A 20,814-nucleotide genomic window follows, 5' to 3' on the forward strand; every position below is an offset into this window, starting at 1 on the left:
GAAGACGACCTTTCAATCTGCTGGCCATGCAGATTTGCCGATCGGCAGAAGTAGGATATACAAGCAAGTGCTCTATGTTTCTCCATCTAATGTCTATATCCATATACAACACAGCGCAACACAATGCAACTTCTTTAGAAGACTGCAAAGAAAATACAGACAAGCTCAACACCTCACCTCCCAAGCCCTCTACTCATTCCATCAAACTACCAATCACATCCCTCCGCCAAAACCCCCGCCAACTCCTCCAACCACTTCCGATCTACCTCATCAAACCCCTCCTTCACCCCACAATCCACATCAATAATCGCCTTCACAACCCCATCGACCACAATCGGCACCACAATCTCACTCTGACTAGCGGCATCACATGCAATATGACCCGGAAACTTCTCTACATCGGGAACGAGCTGTGTCGTTTGAGTCGAAGCGGCAGTACCACATACACCGCGGGAAAAGGCAATGATTTGGCAAGCAACTTTTCCTTGGAAGGGACCGAGGATTAGGGAGGGCTTGGAGGGGGTGGAGATGGGATCGAGAGTGTAGAATCCTGGAGTGGGTAAGTTGATGGGATTTGGAAGGGGAAGGGGAAGGAGACGTACCAGCCCAATTTACTTCCGAAGAGGGGGAGGGAAGAGATTTATATGCGTGCCATAGTAATGAGGCTGTGTTTGATAGATTACTATTTTCATTTCGTTATTCAATGTTCTTATATATGTCATCTGACTAGAGAATATCATATCACTTGATATAACGACCCAAAATACTTGAATATTTACCACACCTATATCCCATTAGTACCTCCTGATTTTCAATTTACTCGCTCTCCAATATCAACACATCAAACCCAGACCAGAGAAAAGAGGAAGAAGAAAGAATACATACCCAATTCCTCTGTCCATCAATCAACCCCCTCACTTCGTCTAAGACCTGTGCATAAGCTTCCGCTTTACTAATATCGGCTTTGAAAGTCGATGAATCGGCGTGTACCTGTGGGTTTGTGAATAGTGTGTTAGTTGATGATTTGGTATCAGATGAGATGAGATGATATAAAGTTCCGGATATGCTTTTCTCGCGGGTTCTAGGTAGTTTCAGTATAGGAGGAGCAGGTAGCTATACCATTGTGAATCTTTCTCTCGGCAGATACTTGTTCGGGAGATTTTCTCGGACGGCTCGGCTCGGGATCGGAGCGTTGGTACCTAAGCAAGAGAGTTAGAATGGAATAGACGGGATGGAGAAAAGCTTGGATACCTAGTGAGAATACTTAGGTTGTGAACTCAAAATTTTATATGAATGTGCGCTTCCCTTTTTCTTTTTGCATATGTGAGGGGAGGAACAGAGATTGATGGGTGGTCTGTGCGTTTGTGAGTGGAGTTTTATTGCGTGAGGTCTCGTGATTTGAATGGAGGTTTGGGATGAATAGTGAAAATTGGTGGGTGGAAGTTAGGATGTTTTTGATATTTGTTTTTAATTCGATTTTTGCGGATGTTGATTTGATATCTTGATGGGATTGTGTAAGGGCTTGTAGTTTATGTTTATACCTTCTTGAGTATATTCAACATGTTTTTTTGATGGTGTTATTCGATTTCAAAATGGCGTTGAGTTCTAAGAAAATCCATCTTTGGCGAGTTTGGTGTGCCGTTTATGTTGTCCAGCTGGAGTCCAACTGACCAAAACTGCTCTTGTTCATACCATGTTACTTGTCTTAATATATCATCGAGTTAAGCATCAAGACAAGTTATCTGATCGCTCTATTCAATTCTCTATCAAAACTTAGCACATGAGTATCAACTAAATACATATTCATCTAATTATCCCAATGAATTATTCTCCCCCTCTCTTCTCTTCTCAACAAATTTATGTTCTCCCCAGAAAGGTCTAAGATGTTCATGCTTAATAGTGTTCTCACACCATCTCACAACTTTAGGAAACTTTCCCCTCATCTCTGCATCGATGACCTGATCAAATCCCCAATACAAAGCAGCAGCAACTGAAATATCCGCCAAGCTGATATCTTCCGTACCAGACACATAAGCGTGTTTACTCAACTGACTCCCCAAAAAACTCAAAACAATCTCCAATTTTCCCATAGCTTCATTCTCTGCTCCTTTCTCAAAAGGCACAAATCCATATCTCCAAAAGATAAGCGTGGTGATAGGCTCAAAAATCTCATTATTAGCAAAAGATATCCATTGACGAATGGTCGCGCGTTCTATGACATTTGATCCTAGTAATTGGTTCATAGCAGGGCCGGTTTCGGCAGCATATTGGGCAATAGCATCTGATTCGAAGAGTTTGAAAGAGGAGGTTGGATCCTTGAATACCGGGACACGACCAAGTGGGAAGTCGGAAAGAAATTCGGGTGTTCGGTTGGTTTCGAACATGACGAAGTCGGGGAACATATCAATGGTCTTGTTGTTGAAGGCGGCTGCCGCTTGGATCTAGAAGGTGATATGTGAGATCGAGGGTGCGGTATGGGAGATCTATATTCAGAGTTCCGGGTTTTCAACTGACCTTCATTGTACGAGGGTTGTTGGGGTATTAATCTACCGTTCCGAGAGATGTCATCATGAAATAGTGGTAAAAGGTGAAAGAGAGGAAAGTGTTCTTAAGATTTGCTTGTCAATTCGTCGTGTGAACCTGAGTACTGAATATTGAGTCTACCCCTTTTGAATGGGAGGTAAACTCTATTTATATCTTTCTCTCTTTGCTCTCTTCATACTGACATTGAATTTGCAATTAAATTTTCAATTATTATCGACTATTACCAAGCATCTTCTACTAGTTCCGACTTCTCTATACTATGGTTCCCGTTGCATCTTTCTGAGTATTGAATACCCGGAGTTAACACGCTCAAAGTGCCGGGAGTTTCGCCCACGCCTATAAGTTTAACTATCTATTAATGGATTTGAAGTAAAATTATAGAAATGCACAATTTGGAAAGAAATTTCAATGCATATCAGTGACTTACGCGCTCGGCAGACACCTCCGAAGCACTAATTCTTAGTGCCCGGATTTAGCCTCCTGAAACCATGTCGCTAAATTAGTCGAACGCATGCGACTGACAATCCTACCACGCTAGTATCGTGTGAATATTTGAAATGCGATATGAACGCTGTAAGTTTACAAATCACCACATAGAATCATTTGGTTGGGTATCATAGATCCGAGGACTACTCTCACTATTCTCTGAGAGAGAGAAAGGCCATATCATTTTTTTCTTGAGTATGTCTTGGTTTGTAATGTTTCGGAATTATGTATATCTACAGGTATCTCATAATGTTAGTTTTGATATTTATACACAACTACAGACATCATTGCCCAATATCTTGATACTCGAATTCCAAGTTTTCTACATCTCAAGCACCCAAAATGTCCTCTTCCGAAGCAAAAACCATAGGCATCGCAGGCGTAAGTGGCAAGTTTGCACAATGTATAATCAAACCCCTCCTCCTTGACACATCAGTCCAAATCAAAGGTTACTGTCGCAACGCATCCAAACCTATCTCCGCGCTAAAATAAGAGGCGAAATCTACTACAGTACTAGGACACAGCTAATTGTCGAACACCAAAATCACACCAAAAGTTATATAAATTATCAATTTATTTTTTAATGATAATATAGTGTATATATAATGAATTTCATATTAATTTTATTATTTTTAATTAAATTTTAATAAAAATAAGATCATTTATTTTTAGGATTTTTATTTATTATAAAATCTATATAGAAAGTTAATATAAATCCAAAATATTAAAATTTACTAATAAAATAAACGAAAATTAAGAACTTTTTTTAATATCAATTCAATCTTATATATAATAATATTCTTATCTTTTAAAATCATAAAAAAATCAGTTCTAGATTTTTGAATATTGAATAAAAATATGTCTAAAATTTTAATTGATTTTAATGATTTTGAATATTTATTTTTTATAATTAAAAATAGAATAAAATGACTGTTTTTAGTATGATTTTGATGTTCGACAATTAGCTATACATAGTGACTATAGTAGTTGTCAGTCAGTTACATTAGCTCAAACCTTATTAATACGACTCTACATTTGTTTTCCATTTTCTCATAACGAAACTTTGAAGATTAGATAATTTGCAATTGGTCGTTTTGGAGAAATGGCATCACTTTTGAGAAAAAGTCTCAAGTACCGACAGGTGTTTTCTTCTGGGAGAGATTTCTTAGATTTCGCTTAGTTGAATAATCGAGATACTCCTATTGACGATCATACGAAGTCGACTTCAGCTTAAACATGCTAAACCCATGTCATGTATCAGTGTGAGGAGAAAACTACTTCGTAAACTCTCTTTCATGTTCCATTGAGCTGTCATAAGTAACTTTAATACATTATCCAATCAATACAAATAATGGTCTTATTGAGGACGCTCGAGAATTAGTATGTGGGGTGGAATCTATAGACCTCAAGCTAATTAGGGCTTGAACATTTCATAAGCTTCGAGCACTTCTCACGTTTTCGATCTCTGTAGTTTTTCGGTGATTATAGTCTATATATCAAGGCCTATTACATGCATTCGAAAGATATACTAAAAATAAATTTCTCTTTAAGCTAAAAGCGCCTTTATATATTTCTATAAATATAATATACTTATATAGTTTAAATTCAAGCGTAGAGAAAATTAATAGCTTAGAGCTAACCCCTATATATCTTAAAATCAATCTAAATTAGAAGTGGAATCAGAATTAGTATTAGAATTTAAAGTCTACGAATTCGTAGAATCTCTAAACTTTGAAAAATAATTAAAAAGAAAAGAAATTCTACAAATTCGTCGTCTGAAAAATGTTTTTCCCCGATGACTAGCATATTGTTCGAATGTGTGTTACAGGCCTCGATAGTTAAGGGGCTCAATGATTATCGCTAAGCCTATTACATTCGATCAATTTAGCCGCGGACCCTGGCGATTACTGTGCCTAGGTAGTCTTGACCTTCAGATGCCCTCCTCCATACGAGATTGTTGCCATTACGCACTCAACCACGTTGCCGTATCTATCAGGAGGTACTAATCGAGACTATCGCAACGAGAATGACGATAGTTGATTACGTGCATGCTTATCGACTTCATCTGGTTTGATTCGCAAGGTCATCAATGAACCATGGCACAGAAACGAGGGTGCTACGCAGATTTGGAATTAAGTAAGCATTTGTTCTCGCATAATAGTATAGCATCTCGATATATAAATGATTACCTGCCTAGCGAAACGTACCAACTAGCTATGTATCTAATGTAACAATACCATGGTACTATATTTTCCTGTCGCTATAAATTACCCCCATGGCTTGCACCGATAGAGTCGCAGGCCGAGCTGGAGACAGTAGTCAAGGTCGCTGTCGTGGATACCATCATGAGACATCATATGATGCAAGTAGGAGTGATGAATGCCACCTCCAAGACTCCCTCTTGGATCCAACTGGAGAGCCTCGACTTAACGCAGCAGATGAAACGGCTTTATATTGGAGAGCATAATGATTTTGATCAATAAATCCAGGAAACAGCTCATATTCAACTTGATGAATATTTGCCAGATCTTTCCATTAAGCAGCCGGGCTGGAGGATTACTTTCCTTCGCCTTCGGTAAGGAAATGCTCCGAGTATGGAGCTTCTACTCACTTGAACCACAACCATTTTGACGGTGTAGGAGCTAAGTTGTTCCACGAAGATTTACTCGAGATGCTCAACAACGTTGAGAAAGGAGTTTACGAGCGTTTAGGCTTGGAATCCTATATTCTTAAACTACCTCAAGCGCCACCCTTGCTTCCCGATCCAATCGAGAGCGTAAAGAGTCTCCTAGTGAATTTCAAAAGCCTCAAGAAGGCATTCTGGGAGGAAACTCGGCTTTAGTTTCTCAATCGCGACGTATCTAATGCAAACTGGTGCCCTATTCGCACTTTCCCGTATAATTCTCAGTCCCGGGCTTTTTTTGTAAATAGCGCATCTCTACTGGCGATCCTAGATCGCTGTTGACAGAACAAGACTACCATCACCGGTCTAATAAATGGTTTTCTGCTTATAGTCTATTCATTGCGCCTCGACAGCAAGGCTGCCCCGGCATTTCAGAGTTTGACCATGGTGAGCCATCGCCGGAATCTGCCTCCACCCCTACTAGACACTTCATGGGCTCGGTCTGACAGAGCAATAGGCAATTACGTGACTCAGTGCCTCCACAAATTTAATATATACCTAGTAGCGCTAATTTGATCCAAGTTTCCAGCCGATACCCGCGAGGGGAAAGATCTATCCACCGACCTCCAACGTGAGCTTTGGGCCGTATCGGCACAGAATTGGCTGGAGGTAATAAGCAAGCTGGAAGCCGGGCTGCGAAATGATATCGTCAGGCTGTTCAAGTACGTCACGGACTGGCAGAAGACGATGAAAGATTTAGCGAAAAAGAGGCGTCAAACTCAAAAGTGGTCACGCTAGCGTGTAAGTCAGTGACTTGCATATTTAATTAATTCTGAAGCCCTGCAGAATTATTCATATTATTGATAGAAACTTGAGTTTGGGCTGCAATCTGATAGGAGTGAAGAAGTCAGTCGACTACATATGATATATACGACTTGGAATATGGAGCAAAATCTTATTCCTTTGCAGCTTATGCCTCATCAGGATGGCAGTTTATCCGTGGAAGAGGATTGGACGGGTGTAATTGACAAACGCTGAAGAAAAAGATGCAAGATCAGTTCAATCAGAGGGTCGCTAGTGAGGCTTCTTCACTATTCGGTCGTTACGTGTAAGCTAATACGGGTGGCAACTAACAGGAAAGCGGAAGCTTATGAAAAATAAAGCACAACAGAAAGAGGGGCAGTTCCAGCCCCACAATGGAGATTCCAATCCGAATTCAACTCCATTGCGACTGCAACCTGACTTCTCGAATGGTGATCATCGAGCCCCCGAATTATATAGAACTACTGCATAGCAAAGTCATTCACTCACAAATTCAACTGATACTGAAGATATCGACTCAATCCAAGCATGTCGACCCGACTCCCCGGAAACATAATCCTTCCTCTTGAACTTCTCCACCTGCGCCTACCAGAACCACCTCAACTTATCCCCGTCATCGGATAACGCAATGGTTTTGATCCAATTTGACACCACCCGAGCTTTCATAGCCAACGCTCAAACTCTCGGGCTAAAAACTTCCTCTATGAGCCGAAGAGCATGCTCTCGATTCTTTGTGGATCTCAAAGCAGGACACACATCTTTTACTCTTGAACTATCTTCCTTGCCCTTATCTCTTCACCCGACACCCCTTCAACGTGAGATTCCTCATCATCCATGGATAGATCTCTAACCGATTCTTCAGCTGCGCGATAATTTGCTGCGGGGGAATAATCAATTTGATGAAGTAGAGCTTTGTCGGGATATGAGAGGAGTCAAGAGTGCGAAGTTGGGGGGAAAAAACGGGATTATCGTAAGGCGAGATCCATGGGATGAGAGCGGTAGGGGGGTTACTGGAAATTTTGCTAGCAAATGGGCGTGGGTCATTAGAGGCTGTGAGAGATTATTTAAGTCGACTGATTACTGGAGGCGCTTGAGGGAGAAGACGCCGCTTTTCGAGGGGGATGGGACTAAGAACGAAGAGTATTGTGGGGTGGTTGAAGAAGTCTTTTGAAGATATCGTCTTTTGATCTGTGGGTGGCAGTGATCTCACTGCAGCAGGTTCTCTTTTCCGGGATGGATTTCTTGAGATGGTACAGTGTGGTTAGAAGAAATCGTGTTTAAAGACCTTTCTCCGATATCTTCACCAACTACTGTCAGCAATAAAACTATCTGCGGACGTACTCGACCTATTCATCCTGCTCCGCAAGTTTTCACCTGTTACTACAGCGCTCAATAATGTGGTATACTACTCGAGATGCTTGGCGCATTTGCGCGGCGTACCACCCGCCTCCCCCCGCGACTCGTGAAAGTTTCAGACACGCGAACTCATAAGGTTAATGAGGCCCGAGTGCCACGAAAATATATCAGACTATAAATGATAGTCGTCATACTGGCAGATAATACACAAAGCGCCAATACGATCCTGGGTGTATTTAACCAGACCGGAAGCCCACGATGACTCCCAAGGTCTGGACAGAAGATACTGGGTCTGCAAATATTTACTCGGCATATGCATTATCAGTGATAGTTCTTCGGAGGCTTCTCTTAGTGCTTTGAAGCTTGACGAATTCAGTGAATTGTCTTTGCGCAACAATTCCTTAAATTGCGCTAGTGCTGTTGCATGCCCCGAATTGCGCGAGGTCTTGAGATTCAATGAATTTGTAGTTCTCGAGAACTTTGGTTATAGATGGAAAATCCTATAGCCCTAATCATGAATTCGAGCGATCGGTCCAGTGTGCACCGGTTGGCAGAGAAACATATTAGAGACTGGGGAGCGGATGGTGAATGAAATGGGAACGGGGCAACGCCTGTTTCTCTGGCTACAAAGAAAGACTATGGGACGGCTGAAGCTGCAATTGATTTTTATAATTCCATTGAGTTCATGCGGGAAAGTCAGCCAACAGGTGTGGTTATCATCGTCTTGCATACATATCGCTGTGAACCTCATGTCCAAAGTCACGTTTTCGAACTGGTACAATCTTATTCTTGGCTGTGAAAACTTTCGCAATGATTTACCTCATATTTCAAAGATTGGAGGTACTAACGTATCGGTAGTTCAATCTTTTGCCTGCGATGTCACGAACACACATCGATTGTCCGGAATTAAGACTTGGCGTAGATCTTTGATTCTTAAGGAGAGCTGCGCTGCCGCCAACATGGATTATAACTTACCTTCTTTTACATCGATCTATGTCTATAAACATGTTCTTTTAAAGTCCCCAAGATATCGAGGCCTCAGCTTAAAAAAAACCGAATAGAAAGTGCGCAGAAACTTGTATAAAGATATTGGAGATTACTCTTGACTTGCTTTGAAGCCTCATTCTTACCAAGGTCATTCAAGAAGGATATAAGATCCGACACACGCATCCAAATCTCGACCGTTCAAATAACGTATTACCACCATCACCATACGGTGTGATATTTCGCTGCTGTCACAGGCTCACTGCCTGGTTCCTAGCTAGCTTGATGGCCCCAAGTCACCCGAAACTTACCACATAGTCGTTGCTTTCTAGCAACGACCTTTCCCTCATTCCCAGAGTATCAATAAATCAAACCTAGTACTAATAGTCACCCCATCACTTTGATGGTTAATCAGCCAAGGTTCTTCTTTTGGTTAGCCCCCAAGTTCTTTTGTCTCTTCTCCTCCTCCGCCTCCAACCCCGTCTTAGTTGTCTCATGCACAGTCATGAGCTCTTTCTTTTAAATGCCAAATGAGATGACTAAGCCAAGAAAACAGATACAAGTATACAAAATCCACATTTTGGAAAGAGAATCTGCAAGTGCACTTCTTTAGACAGAAGTCTGTGCTGAAGTGAAAGTACTCGCAATATTAGAAACACCGATAGCAGCACCATTCAGAAGTTTTGACACACTATCCTCAGGTATAGCAACTACGAGCAATTCTCCTTTGTGGTGTTTGAGAATACACTGAAAGACCACCTGACCAAGTACAACACTATTTGCAGTAGCAAGATTTCGGATAGAATTCAAAGTACAGGTTGCTACCCCGATATCCTCCGGCGCGACGAGAGCTTGCACGCAAATCACAAGAGTTTGCATATTAGCGCCAATTCCCCACGCAAGCAGGATTTTGAAGACGACGATTTTGCCCCAGCTACGAGTAGAGCCGAATGTAATCATGATACCAAGTGCCAGAGTCAGAAGTGCCATTGTTCCCCGAGCAATCCACATATATTGTCCGGTTCGTTAAATTAAAATACCCTTGATTATTCCAGAGCCCGTGAATGAAACAGCGAGAGGGGATAGCCAGAGACCGGAAAGGTTTGGTGTAGCTCCAAGAACACTTTGAAAGTAAAGAGGAAAGAAGAAGACAGGTGCGATAAAGCACGCGCCGTGACAGAAAACAACGGCAAATGTGGAGATGAGTGACACGTTTCCGAAGATACGACGACGGATAATTGGATACTTGATAAATCTTTCATATATCCCGAAAACCGCATAAGTCACAAGTCCGAAGACGATGAGGCAGATTACAAGTGCAGACTTTCAGGGGATAGGTCACGCCTCCGAAGAAGTCCAAGGTTAACAGGAACATGAGAGTTGCGCCAACGATGAGTATCGATCCAATCCAATCAATAGCTTTGAGACCCGCGACAAGAGGAGTCTTCGGATTGTGAATATGGAGGAAGGGAAATGTAATGATAAGGGATAGTCCATCAAATGGCAAATTGAACCAGAAACACCATCTCCATGATACATATTCGGTTAATGCACAACCAATGATAGGTCCGATTGCAGTTGAAAATGCCCAAACAGATCCATATATACCAGAGAAAATTCCTCATTGTGTGGAGGATAAATATATTAGCAAAGAGTTGATCAATTACCCTAGTATTGGGAAAGAACTGAAATTTTGCTTACAAGGCTATTCATACGGAACATACCTTTGCCTGAACATATCTCCTACAGAAATCCCAACAAGAGTTATAATGCCACCTCCACCGAGCCCCTGCACAGCACGCGCAGCTATGAGAATGCCTACACTGTGCGATTATGTGGCGACCAGACTGCCAATAAGGAAACGAAATTGGCAATAAGTAGGATGGGTTTTCGACCGAATGTGTCGCTCACTTTACTCCAGACAGGCGATGAAGCTGCCAGGGCAAGAAGATAGGAAGATCCAATCCAGGAGTAACCTGAGTCTGACACGCCTAAATCTTTCACAATTGTAGGCAAAGCCGGAGTTATAAGATCCGCGTCGATGGCTGCGAGAAAGACCGAGAGACACAGTGCAGCCAGTATAAGAGTAAGTTCGTCTTCCTCATATCAGGAGTATCAGACACATCTTCTCGAGGCGCGGGAGGGCTGGTGCGATCGCTATGAACATCTGTAGTACTATTAAGACCCATCGAATTCTCGGATTTATCGAGAGGCCCGTTTGTAGTAGAAGCCATCTAGAAGTCATTGATCTGAAAGCACATGTCGACACTGAGTTTATGGTTTGAGATATCTTGAATTAACCAAAGTTTTGCCTCTTAACAAGAAGTAACACGCAAGAATAAATTGAAAGGAGGTAGCCCATCTAAAGGGCGGGGAAGAAAGGACGTTGTGGCCCGCGTTCGGACTCGGATACTTTACCAAAATGGAAGCGTCCGAATTATAAATTCTCCTCGCAACTCAACCTGATCCACCGAAAACGAACAACATGGCAGTGTAAAACACCGAATTATCTATGCCCTCAAGTCCCCGATCTTCACTTCGTTCGAAAATCTCAAGTGACGTGAAAACGTGACGGTTTGAAGTACACGCCACGTGACTATACGGGGGCCAGTAGTACCTCTCGTCGGATTCTCGAGTTAGTCGAGCATCTGTCATGGAATGGCTTGAATATTTGAAGGCTAGCTGCCCTGATGCAACTGGGCGGAGATCTCTATGGCCCGAATTCATGCCATGCCTGCTGACGGTGATGTCTCATCGTCATTCTTAGCTATCTTTGACTCTCCGCCGGATAAAGAGGAGGGAAGCAACTCGAGTTCAGACGAGCTTCCATTTCCAAATACTCATTCCATGGTACTGAATCTCCCTGTGACTACTGCCGAGATAGATCGCATAGGCACACGTGTACGTGATTGGGCACTCTGATAACAGTTAAATAGGTTGAGATCACATAGAATTTGAACAAAGTGAAGCCTAGAAATCTGTTTAGCACCCGCAAAAGATAAAGGTAAGAAATCTCATGTAGTTCAGACGAATCGAGATCTGAGGGCTTGAGATTACCCCAAAAGAAATGAATATGTTATGGCCGAGTAACCTGATCATATCCCCCGTAGCGTACGGTCTCCTATGGATGATTCTCTATTCCTTCACTACTGGACTCAAACTCAAAAGGCCTTTGATGGCCTTGCAGTATGCCATATAGTACTAGCGTACTGTTACTAGCCACTTATCAAAATCACACCTAAACAGCTATTTTATTACTTTTATTATATATAAAATCAATAACTTTGATTAGATATTTTTATTTTTATTTGAATTTTAATATATATATTATTTCGATATCAATATTCAATAAAATTATATTTTTAATACTCTTTGAATCTTTTTAAATTGTTAATTATATTGCTTAAAAATCTAGTTATAAAAGTTTATGATTTTCGCTTATTTTACTAGCAAATTTCAGTATTTTAAAGATATTTTTTTTCTTTTAGTTTTAACTTATTATTCTTTAATATAAAGAATAATTAAAAATAAATTATATAATTTTTAATAAATTATATTTAATCTTTAATCTAATTATATAATTGTTTATATAAATTATTGATTTTATAGTTTAAAAATTAAAAGTATATTTAATAAGTTTTAATGAATTTTAGTATGATATTGATAAGTAGCTAGTAGTAGTACATAATGATTATACTAGGGGCCTACGAGCCCTCGGACTCCTTGCTTTTTGAGAAAGTATAGTTATATTATATATAATTATAAAAAATTTAAAAAAGAAATTTTATTGAAAGCTTATAAACAAAGTTAGTTTACCTTATAGTGTTACTTTTTTTCGGAATTTTATATAGATTTAAATGAGTCACTTTCATATTAAATTATTAATTATATTATTAAACCATAAAAACAATAATATTTGTCTGAACACGTGACCAACAACGTGATATTACATGTCACATTTTACCCCACATACGCATGAAGTGTATAAATAAGAGTAGTATATGTATATAGATATAATAATTCCCTTTTTATATAAAGAGGATAGATAGAAATAAACAACCCTTTTACCCATACATATTGTGTATACACACCTTACCAAGTCTGCTCAATAATATTAAAATTATTTTTATTAATAATATATTCCTTATATTTAATATAATCCCTATTATCTTTTTTAATTGATTATAGAAGCTTTAAAATTTTTTATACTATATAAAATTCAATTCTTTATAAAAACCTTAGTTTTGAAATTAGTATTATAAAAAATTTATTATTTAAAAGTTTTTAGTATATTCTATATAATTATTACTTTTTCATTTTTTCATTTAATTAAATTTAAATGATTTTATTAAAAAAGATTGATTATATGTATTAGTTTAATGTTATGCTATAATATTAAGAAAGCCAAATTAATTAGATCGCTTGAATTAAGTCTTATTAAGTAAGGTTTCTCATTTTTATATGTATATAGTTTCGGTCCTTATGAGCGATAAGATTATTAAGGAGGTAAATCTTTAATAAATAATAGAGTTACTTATTTATTAATATAGTAGTATAAAGTTTTTAATGATTAATAGTGTATGAACACTCTTCATTATGATCTAGTGAATAGCTTCAATTCATTAGCTACTGTATTACAGTCTTTAGCGAATGCGGGATATAGTAGCCTTAAGCGAAAGCAGTAGAGACTAGCTCCTCTTGTAGCGTCTATATAAGACCTACAACTTCCTATACTTAGCTAGCTCTTTAGATAGAATACAATATAGACATTTAGGACCTACGAATACCGTGGGTACTATGTCTTTCGTATCCTTCTCAAACCAAAAAATAGTGATGTTGTTCGAACACGTGACTAGAGGCGTGACAATATAAGTTGAGTACTCGACTTTCTAACTACTCCTGTTTTGAGTCACCTTTCATTATCAAAATTAATAAAAAAAGCTTTTTTGTTTATGGATAGAATTTATTAAATATATATATATATATAATTTAGATCATTTTAAGCTTATTCTGAAAATATGAGAATTTTAGGATTTTTCTAGATAAAGATCTAAAGCTTCAAAATGTTGATTTTTTAATTTGTATGAGAATTATATATAAATTTTATTTTTTTAAAAAATCTTTAATAACGTTTTAATAAAAATTATTAAAAATAAACTACAAATTTATATTATAAATTTACATTAATTTTGATATAAGAGATTTGAAAAAAACTAGAAAATTTTCAATTAATAACTATTTATAAGAACACTTTTATAATTATAAAGATTATTTTTCCCTACTTGAATTATATCTCTATAACTATTTTTTTTTCTTAGTTTTCTATAGAAATTCAAACTCAAAACCTTCAAAAAATTAATTGGTTTCTTTTTATCAATTATAATTAAAAGGTTTTGAAGATTTAAAATTCATTTCAAATTTATATATAATTCCTATATAAATTAAAAAATAGATATTTTAATACTTCAGATCTCCATCTGGAAAAATTCTAAAAATCTAAAATTTTCAATATAGGCTTAAAATAATCTAAATCATTTCTAAATGGATTTTCGATAAATTATGTTATATTTTGATAGAGATATTAATAAACTGAAAAAGTACTTTTTGATATAAAAGGGTGGCCTAAAAGAAGGGTACTCGACTTATGCCACGCTTTACCCCACATACGCAAGTGGTCCCTCTTCGTACGAAGAGGGCAGACAGAATTACAGTACCTTTTAACCTTATACACTTTGTATACACACCTTATCAAGTCTGCCTAACAGATGTAGTATATATAGTATAAAGATTTATATTTCGAAATTATCTATATCTAGATTAGAAATAAATGGAATTCTTGTTTATATAATATATTCTGTATTTATAGAATCAAAGATGGAAGGCTATTTATGAGTAGGAAGATTGGGTTGCTCGAAATAGTGATTGAAAGTGATATTCAGATTCGCTTTCAACGAGAAATTCTATAGAGATAGCAAGAAAAACACCTTGTCATAGGTAAGTAAATGACCATTAGCCATTTATCCAGTAGACTAAGCGAGAGCGCTGGGCCAGGATTGCTTAATCCTACATATCCATAGTTTAGCTCTTTAGACAGAATATCATGTTGGCATTTAGGACCTGTATCGTAGTTGCTACACCATTTGTACTGTACTCGATCAGACCTGCTATCAGCCGAGAGGCATTATAGTGTTTAGAAGTAGCAGGTAAATGTGTAAAACGAGTAAAGTATGCAATATTCAACGCATCGAATTCCATTGCTATCCAGGAGGATCGTATGAAATGTTAGATAAAAATCAAAAAAGATAATACATCTGCTACTCCCTATCTAAAGATCTGAAGGCGGCAACCAAGTACGGCTCTACTAGCCAAGCCTTCTCACCCGGCAGATACGCGCGCATTCTATCCTGCTACCAAAACCAAAACTAATCTATCCAAGCCGATTCTCGTATTTGTCGGTCAAAAGTGATCCAAAAACATCACTTTACATCAGATCTATCGACATGGCATCTAAGCCCTCCATTACGAAGCGCAGCGAACCCACGCTCTTTCCCCTTCTCCTTCCCCTTCTCCTTCCCCATCCACACCCGAATCCACCCATCTACAACTTCGCCTTCACACCCCCCTGCGCCTTCTTCAAAATCGGTTCCATCTTCGTCGCTTTCATCACATCTCCCTTAACCTTCAATTTCCCCCCCATGAAAAGTCTCTGCGCATTTGCCTTTCCTGCTACCAATTTCCCGAAATCGTCATCACTCAGACTCAGTGTCACTGTAGGTTTTTCTCCGAGTCCTTTTCCGACTTTGCCTTCCTTTTTCAAATCGATGTGCCAATCGGCTGTTTCACCCGCTTTGTTCTTGAGGGTGAAGGCAAAGACGGCGTCGCCTTGTTTGATGGCGTCGGCGCGGTCGGTAGGGGATGATTCGAGAGAGGAAGAGATGGCGTCGAAGGCTGCGGAGGAGGGGAATGCGTCTGCGGGGTGATGGGTTAGTAAAAGGATGGTTTGGAATGGTTAGGTCCGGAAATGGAGGAGCTTACCGTTCTTGAGAGACATGATTGTAATTTCTGTATTAATAGGCTTGCTTTATTTTGATTTATATCAACTATACGATGTAATATGTAACAATCGATGGATTCCAACAACTTTGTAGATTCGGTGAGTGATGAGTGATAAATGATATAATAGTATTTAACAAATTCAGGCACGGAAGTAAGGTAGTACTTAAATGAGGTCCGCAAGCAGTAACGGTTTCACGAGTCGCAGGGTCGCATCCGCACTAGCATGTGATAATGACCGAGGTCCGGTGAACAACACTAGTCTTGTTTCGGTAAAAATCCGGGGAAGCTCATGACATGCGCAAACTTCACGAGGGAAATTGATTTGAGATTCCGGTGATGGGGGTATGAATTGGACTATTCAGGAAAGTAGGAACTTTTAGTGTCATAGGCTTTTCGTGGGTAATATATGTAGGGCCGAGGTGTGTGTATCATTCATGTTGAAGAATTGAGCCATTAGACACGTCAAGGAACACATTGAATTCTAGCGAGCCTGGTTTGAATTTTAGTTTGATATTCATATCTAGTTTCTAGGCACAAATCTATCAAAGTTGAAATAGGCATATGAATGCAAGTAGGTCCGAACTCAGTGCACGAAGTGATTTGAGTACGCCAAGTAGTAACGAACGTAGCTATCAACCATCAACGCCTTAACAACCACCAATTCATGCTCAGACCACGCCAGCCCATTCATAGTATCAAATTGTAAACCTCGCCCCTCCCAGTATTGAACGCCAATTTCACATCTCATATGGGTATCCTCAAGACACAACATAGTATAACCTCTCCCATAACCCATAATAAGACTAACAAGACGCCAAGGGCATTTTAAAAAGACGAATGTTTAAGAATACTGCATGAGCTGAAGTATGTAATCATCACAATGTGGCAACGACTCGTGTGAGTATTGCGTGTTTCCGCTCATTCCGAGATCGCTAGTAGATAGTTCGTCACCGGAACTATGACTTTCCCCACTAAAACTCAATACACTCTGTGCAGGTCCGGGATTTGCCAATGGATCGTGAATATTTGCAGAAGTCATATCGTCCCAAAAGGTAGATGAAGACCAATCCTCATAACTCGAGTTTGAAATAGCACTTTGATTCGTTTCCGAAAGACTAGGCGGTGGTCCACCATAGATAGCACTGTGTATATTGCTTTCACCACTTTCCAAGGAAGCGAGTATAGCCCATTCACTTTGCTGATTATCAATCTTGCTGTACATTAGGTGAGAGCTATGAGAACTTGATCCTGGAGGAGCAGTGCGCGAAATCGTTGGTGAAGATTGTTGTGAAGTAATTGGAGTGTTACTCAAGGATAAATAATCCAAATTCGGTGGTTTTGGATTCGTATTATATCGAGGCTTTGACAGTTGAGAAAGGGAGCTGCGATTTTCGCGCTTGGTCGTCGCAGAATCGGTCCTGGTTCCGTCATAGGATGTTCGAGCCGATGTCAGGTTTTGTGAAGTGTGATTGAATAAATTTGGTAATGTAGCTCGTCGAAGTTTCTCTTGTTGTGCCAATATGTCATTCTCGCTCATGCTAGCACTAATATGGATATACGGGTGTTGCTGTAGGTTGTTTTTTCTTGGAACAACGGAGGAGGATGGTGTTGGCTTTGAAATTTTTGGGGCAGACATGGCTGAAGAAGTGCGTAATAGTGCCGACTTGGTTCTATAGTCTAGATTTTGACTGTCCAGAGTAATTAGAGACGACGCAAGTTTCTTGAAGTCGGCTGCACCAGAAGCATTGCCCTTTTCTAGGAATCTGATAACGGTTTTGACGAGTCGTTGACTTTCTTGCATCAAATTGCCTTCCTGTTTAATATCGAGACCTTGGTACAGAAGGCTTAGACCACACAGCGTAAGCATTGCGTTCTTATTTACGCAGAATGAGAAAGTCATATTTCTTTCTTCAAGAAGCTGTGTGATCTGTATGAGATGTTTACTAGAATCGGCCAAGGAAATGACGGATGGTGAAGTTTTAGGTCCAAGGGAGGAACCAATAGCGGGGCGGTGAATCAACGATCGAATAAAATAAAACGCAAGAGACTATTATTTGGTTAGAGAAACCAAAATCCACATGCCACTGTTCGACTTACCAATAAAGCTGATCGACTGCCTGTAATATCTGTTGAGGGTTTGTCTTGCACGAATGTAAGCTTCAGATGAGTTGGCAGATTATCAGACCACTCGCTCAATTCGGTCCCCAGAGCATAAAGCGTTTGCAACAATAAATCGTGAGTTGTAGCTGATGGGTAAATTTGCTCCAAGACTTTCGACAGGATGCGTGAGCATCGGAACAGAGCAAGAGCACTAGAAATCCTGGTGGGTTCCCCTGGAAGCATGGGTTGATATCCTTTCTCATTTATATGTTCATCATCTATATCCGAGGGATACTCCGCGTAGATGTCGTCTTCCCTCAACAATTTAGGGAGGCCAAGGAGGGAAGCAGAAAAGCTATAGAATATTAGCTTTGCAATACAAGCTCTAGCATAGTTCTTACCAATCAACAGTATACAAAGTCCAAAAAACCCTCTTTCTCGTCTCAGTCGCCAATAAATCAAATGGAAATCGCTTCTGGCTTTGATGTAAACCAAGTCGGTGAGACAGACCAACCGCAATTCCTTTGTAATGCTGTAGGCTATTGTAGTCCCCCTTTTGAATGCAATAAATAAGCGCCAATATCAAACATTGAAGTGTTGATATGGTGTTCTCCATCAAAATGATGTTGAGAGCTGTGCGCCATTGGCTTTCACATAACAATATTTGCTCCTTGTCAGGGCAATCGGTGGAGAGTCCAGCGATACTAAAGACAAGGTGTAACTGAGCCAATTTATGTTGGTCTTTCACTTGATGCGGATTTGAAGAGTATTCCTCGTATAGAGGTAAGAAACTATGTTTGTGTATGATGGGAAACAATGGTGCCCATTCTTGGAAAAAGACATTTACACATTTGTCCGAGAATAAGCGTGGGGGTACGAAGTTTGGGGCTGGTGTAATTGTTGATAACGAGGTGGATTCATTTTGAGGGTTCAAGAATGTTTCTGTGTCAAACCCTACGGAAGACTTGCCGCTGTCTTGGATTTTACGCTTGCAGATATCTAGATAGATATTAGCGACGTAAACCTTGATTGATGTGTTTTCTTATAATTTCCTACCGACAAATGTTCTCCCACTTGATGCTCCCATGAAATAAAGATGGGAATGATCGCCTTCCAATAAATGGGGTAGAGTTTGGACTTTAAATATGTCTTCCTTCGGAGGTGATGACTCTTTTCGACTTTCGACAGGAGGTGAAGCTGACGTTGAAGACAGTGAAGGACGTCGATTGTCGTGCATCTTCGAGAGCATTTCTATCTTCTCATCCTTTCCATCAAGTAATTCCTTCATCTCCCTAATCTCCCCCTCTAATGTACGAACTCTCTCCTCTAAAGACTCAGTACTACAAACGGCAAGTCAGCAATTTTGCCCGAAGGTTGTTCATAGAAAATGAGGAACCAATGCTATGCCAGACAATCAAATGCCGAGAAAGATATGGGTAACGCCTGTAAGTAAGAAAGACCGATATACTCACTATCCTCTAGGGAATGCTCGTCGACTCAATTTATCGCTCGTTTTGCATTCGAACCCAACACCAGAACACTGTGAACAACATGGTCGAATGCCATCGCATCGTATCTTTTTGCTTCGACATCTATCGCAGGCTTGGGCAATCCGACTTTGTGAACTCGACGTGCCCACCTTTATGATCTTCATAGGTAAGATTCCGGGCATTTTGGAAATAATATTCCGTCCTCTTTCAGTGTTGTGTTGTTTCAACAAGAAGCGGTAAATGTTATTTGCGTCTTGGAGAATAGGTTTCGGTACGTTTCGGCGAAGCCGATATGCTCAACGTTGGTTTTGTTCAGCTTATCTTTTTTGTGATCGGGGGTCAATTATTCTATGTAACATTGAGCGGCTTCGTGATAAACCTTACCATTCATTGAGAGGACTGATTTGCCAATCGTGAATGGAGTGGAGATAGTGGAGATGTGATACCTGTGTGTGATGTTCTAGGTATGTTCTATGCCGTTGGATGAAGAAATATTCGCTCGGATAAGAGGGTGAAGGGGTTGCATATAAACGTGTTTGAAGGCAACTAAACTGAAAGGGCCGGATCTTTTATAACAATTGGGCATGGAGGAGGGATCTGGGGCAAGGTATATTGGTACATTGTCGGTGTTGATTCATCCATCCAATAACAGACTACTTTATCGACGGCCGTATGATTGTAATTGGGTGGTAGAATGATTGACTGCATAACCGGCCGGTGGCTTATCCACAGAATCATAAACCCTCAGACTAAGAAGAAAGTTTTTTTGCGGGGATGATCTGGAGGATGGTACGCACAGAGGCACGGTACCTACAGGGTGTACAGGTAACACAATGGGTCACCTTGGCTATCACCAATCAGATCTGGGTAGGTGACCTATTTTGGATATGTTGGTTTTGCATGGCTTGCGGTTTTGTATTTTGTACAATCTTGAAGATTTGCGAGAGGCATCGCCATAGATAACCAATCTCTACATACATTTAGCAACTTTCTTCTGGACGATCGTTGCACTACAACGACCTAAGTACTTAACAGTCACTATCGAAACTTAGTTATACCGGTACGTCAACAAGCACACATACCGATTGAAGGTAGAAGAAAAGTATGTGAATTTGGACTTTTCATGGCGGACTAAAGGTACCAAGAAGTATTGCCATCGTTCAAAACTACCTGCGTGAGGTTAGCAAGTTACCCCAGAAAAGGTTATTTGATTAGAGTTATAGCTCTACTGTTATATCTCCTCGTAACTTTCCTTGCGGGGTTTATAGAAAGATCTTGATGCGAGGGCTCCGAAGACCAGACAGACTTTCGGCTAGCAAGATAGGATTATGTAAGATTTACTACACAACGTCG

General features: G+C 39.8%; 6 protein-coding genes across 6 annotated transcripts; 2 read left to right on the forward strand and 4 right to left on the reverse strand.

The window, feature by feature from the left end:
- Positions 1 to 206: 206 nt before the first annotated feature.
- EAF01_009425 (uncharacterized protein) lies at positions 207 to 1,122 on the reverse strand (the record flags this gene model as incomplete). Its single annotated transcript, XM_038917681.1, has 5 exons — positions 207 to 550; positions 603 to 682; positions 780 to 784; positions 886 to 990; positions 1,120 to 1,122. The coding sequence occupies 5 exons, from the start codon at positions 1,120 to 1,122 to the stop codon at positions 207 to 209; spliced, it is 537 nt and encodes a 178-aa protein (XP_038766490.1).
- A 689-nt stretch (positions 1,123 to 1,811) lies between these two features.
- Positions 1,812 to 2,568, reverse strand: EAF01_009426 (uncharacterized protein; the record flags this gene model as incomplete). The annotated part of the gene is made up of 2 exons (XM_038917682.1): positions 1,812 to 2,441; positions 2,551 to 2,568. 2 exons carry the CDS (start codon positions 2,566 to 2,568, stop codon positions 1,812 to 1,814), a joined length of 648 nt encoding a protein of 215 aa, XP_038766491.1.
- Positions 2,569 to 5,894: 3,326 nt separating this feature from the next.
- EAF01_009427 (uncharacterized protein) lies at positions 5,895 to 6,451 on the forward strand (the record flags this gene model as incomplete). Its single annotated transcript, XM_038917683.1, has 3 exons — positions 5,895 to 5,953; positions 5,985 to 6,153; positions 6,236 to 6,451. 3 exons carry the CDS (start codon positions 5,895 to 5,897, stop codon positions 6,449 to 6,451), a joined length of 444 nt encoding a protein of 147 aa, XP_038766492.1.
- A 652-nt stretch (positions 6,452 to 7,103) lies between these two features.
- On the forward strand, positions 7,104 to 7,646 carry EAF01_009428 (uncharacterized protein; the record flags this gene model as incomplete). The annotated part of the gene is made up of 2 exons (XM_038917684.1): positions 7,104 to 7,290; positions 7,384 to 7,646. The coding sequence occupies 2 exons, from the start codon at positions 7,104 to 7,106 to the stop codon at positions 7,644 to 7,646; spliced, it is 450 nt and encodes a 149-aa protein (XP_038766493.1).
- A 7,719-nt stretch (positions 7,647 to 15,365) lies between these two features.
- Positions 15,366 to 16,081, reverse strand: EAF01_009429 (uncharacterized protein). The gene is made up of 2 exons (XM_038917685.1): positions 15,851 to 16,081; positions 15,366 to 15,784 (listed from the first exon to the last, which is right to left on the reverse strand). Exons 1-2 carry the CDS (start codon positions 15,864 to 15,866, stop codon positions 15,414 to 15,416), a joined length of 387 nt encoding a protein of 128 aa, XP_038766494.1. The 5' UTR covers positions 15,867 to 16,081; the 3' UTR covers positions 15,366 to 15,413.
- A 631-nt stretch (positions 16,082 to 16,712) lies between these two features.
- EAF01_009430 (uncharacterized protein) lies at positions 16,713 to 19,643 on the reverse strand (the record flags this gene model as incomplete). The annotated part of the gene is made up of 5 exons (XM_038917686.1): positions 16,713 to 17,918; positions 17,969 to 18,326; positions 18,373 to 18,970; positions 19,028 to 19,311; positions 19,444 to 19,643. The coding sequence occupies 5 exons, from the start codon at positions 19,641 to 19,643 to the stop codon at positions 16,713 to 16,715; spliced, it is 2,646 nt and encodes an 881-aa protein (XP_038766495.1).
- Positions 19,644 to 20,814: the final 1,171 nt, after the last annotated feature.

This window comes from Botrytis porri (assembly GCF_014898465.1).
Source record: "Botrytis porri strain MUCL 3234 chromosome Unknown BPOR_014, whole genome shotgun sequence".
Classification (NCBI taxonomy): Eukaryota; Fungi; Ascomycota; class Leotiomycetes; order Helotiales; family Sclerotiniaceae; genus Botrytis; species Botrytis porri.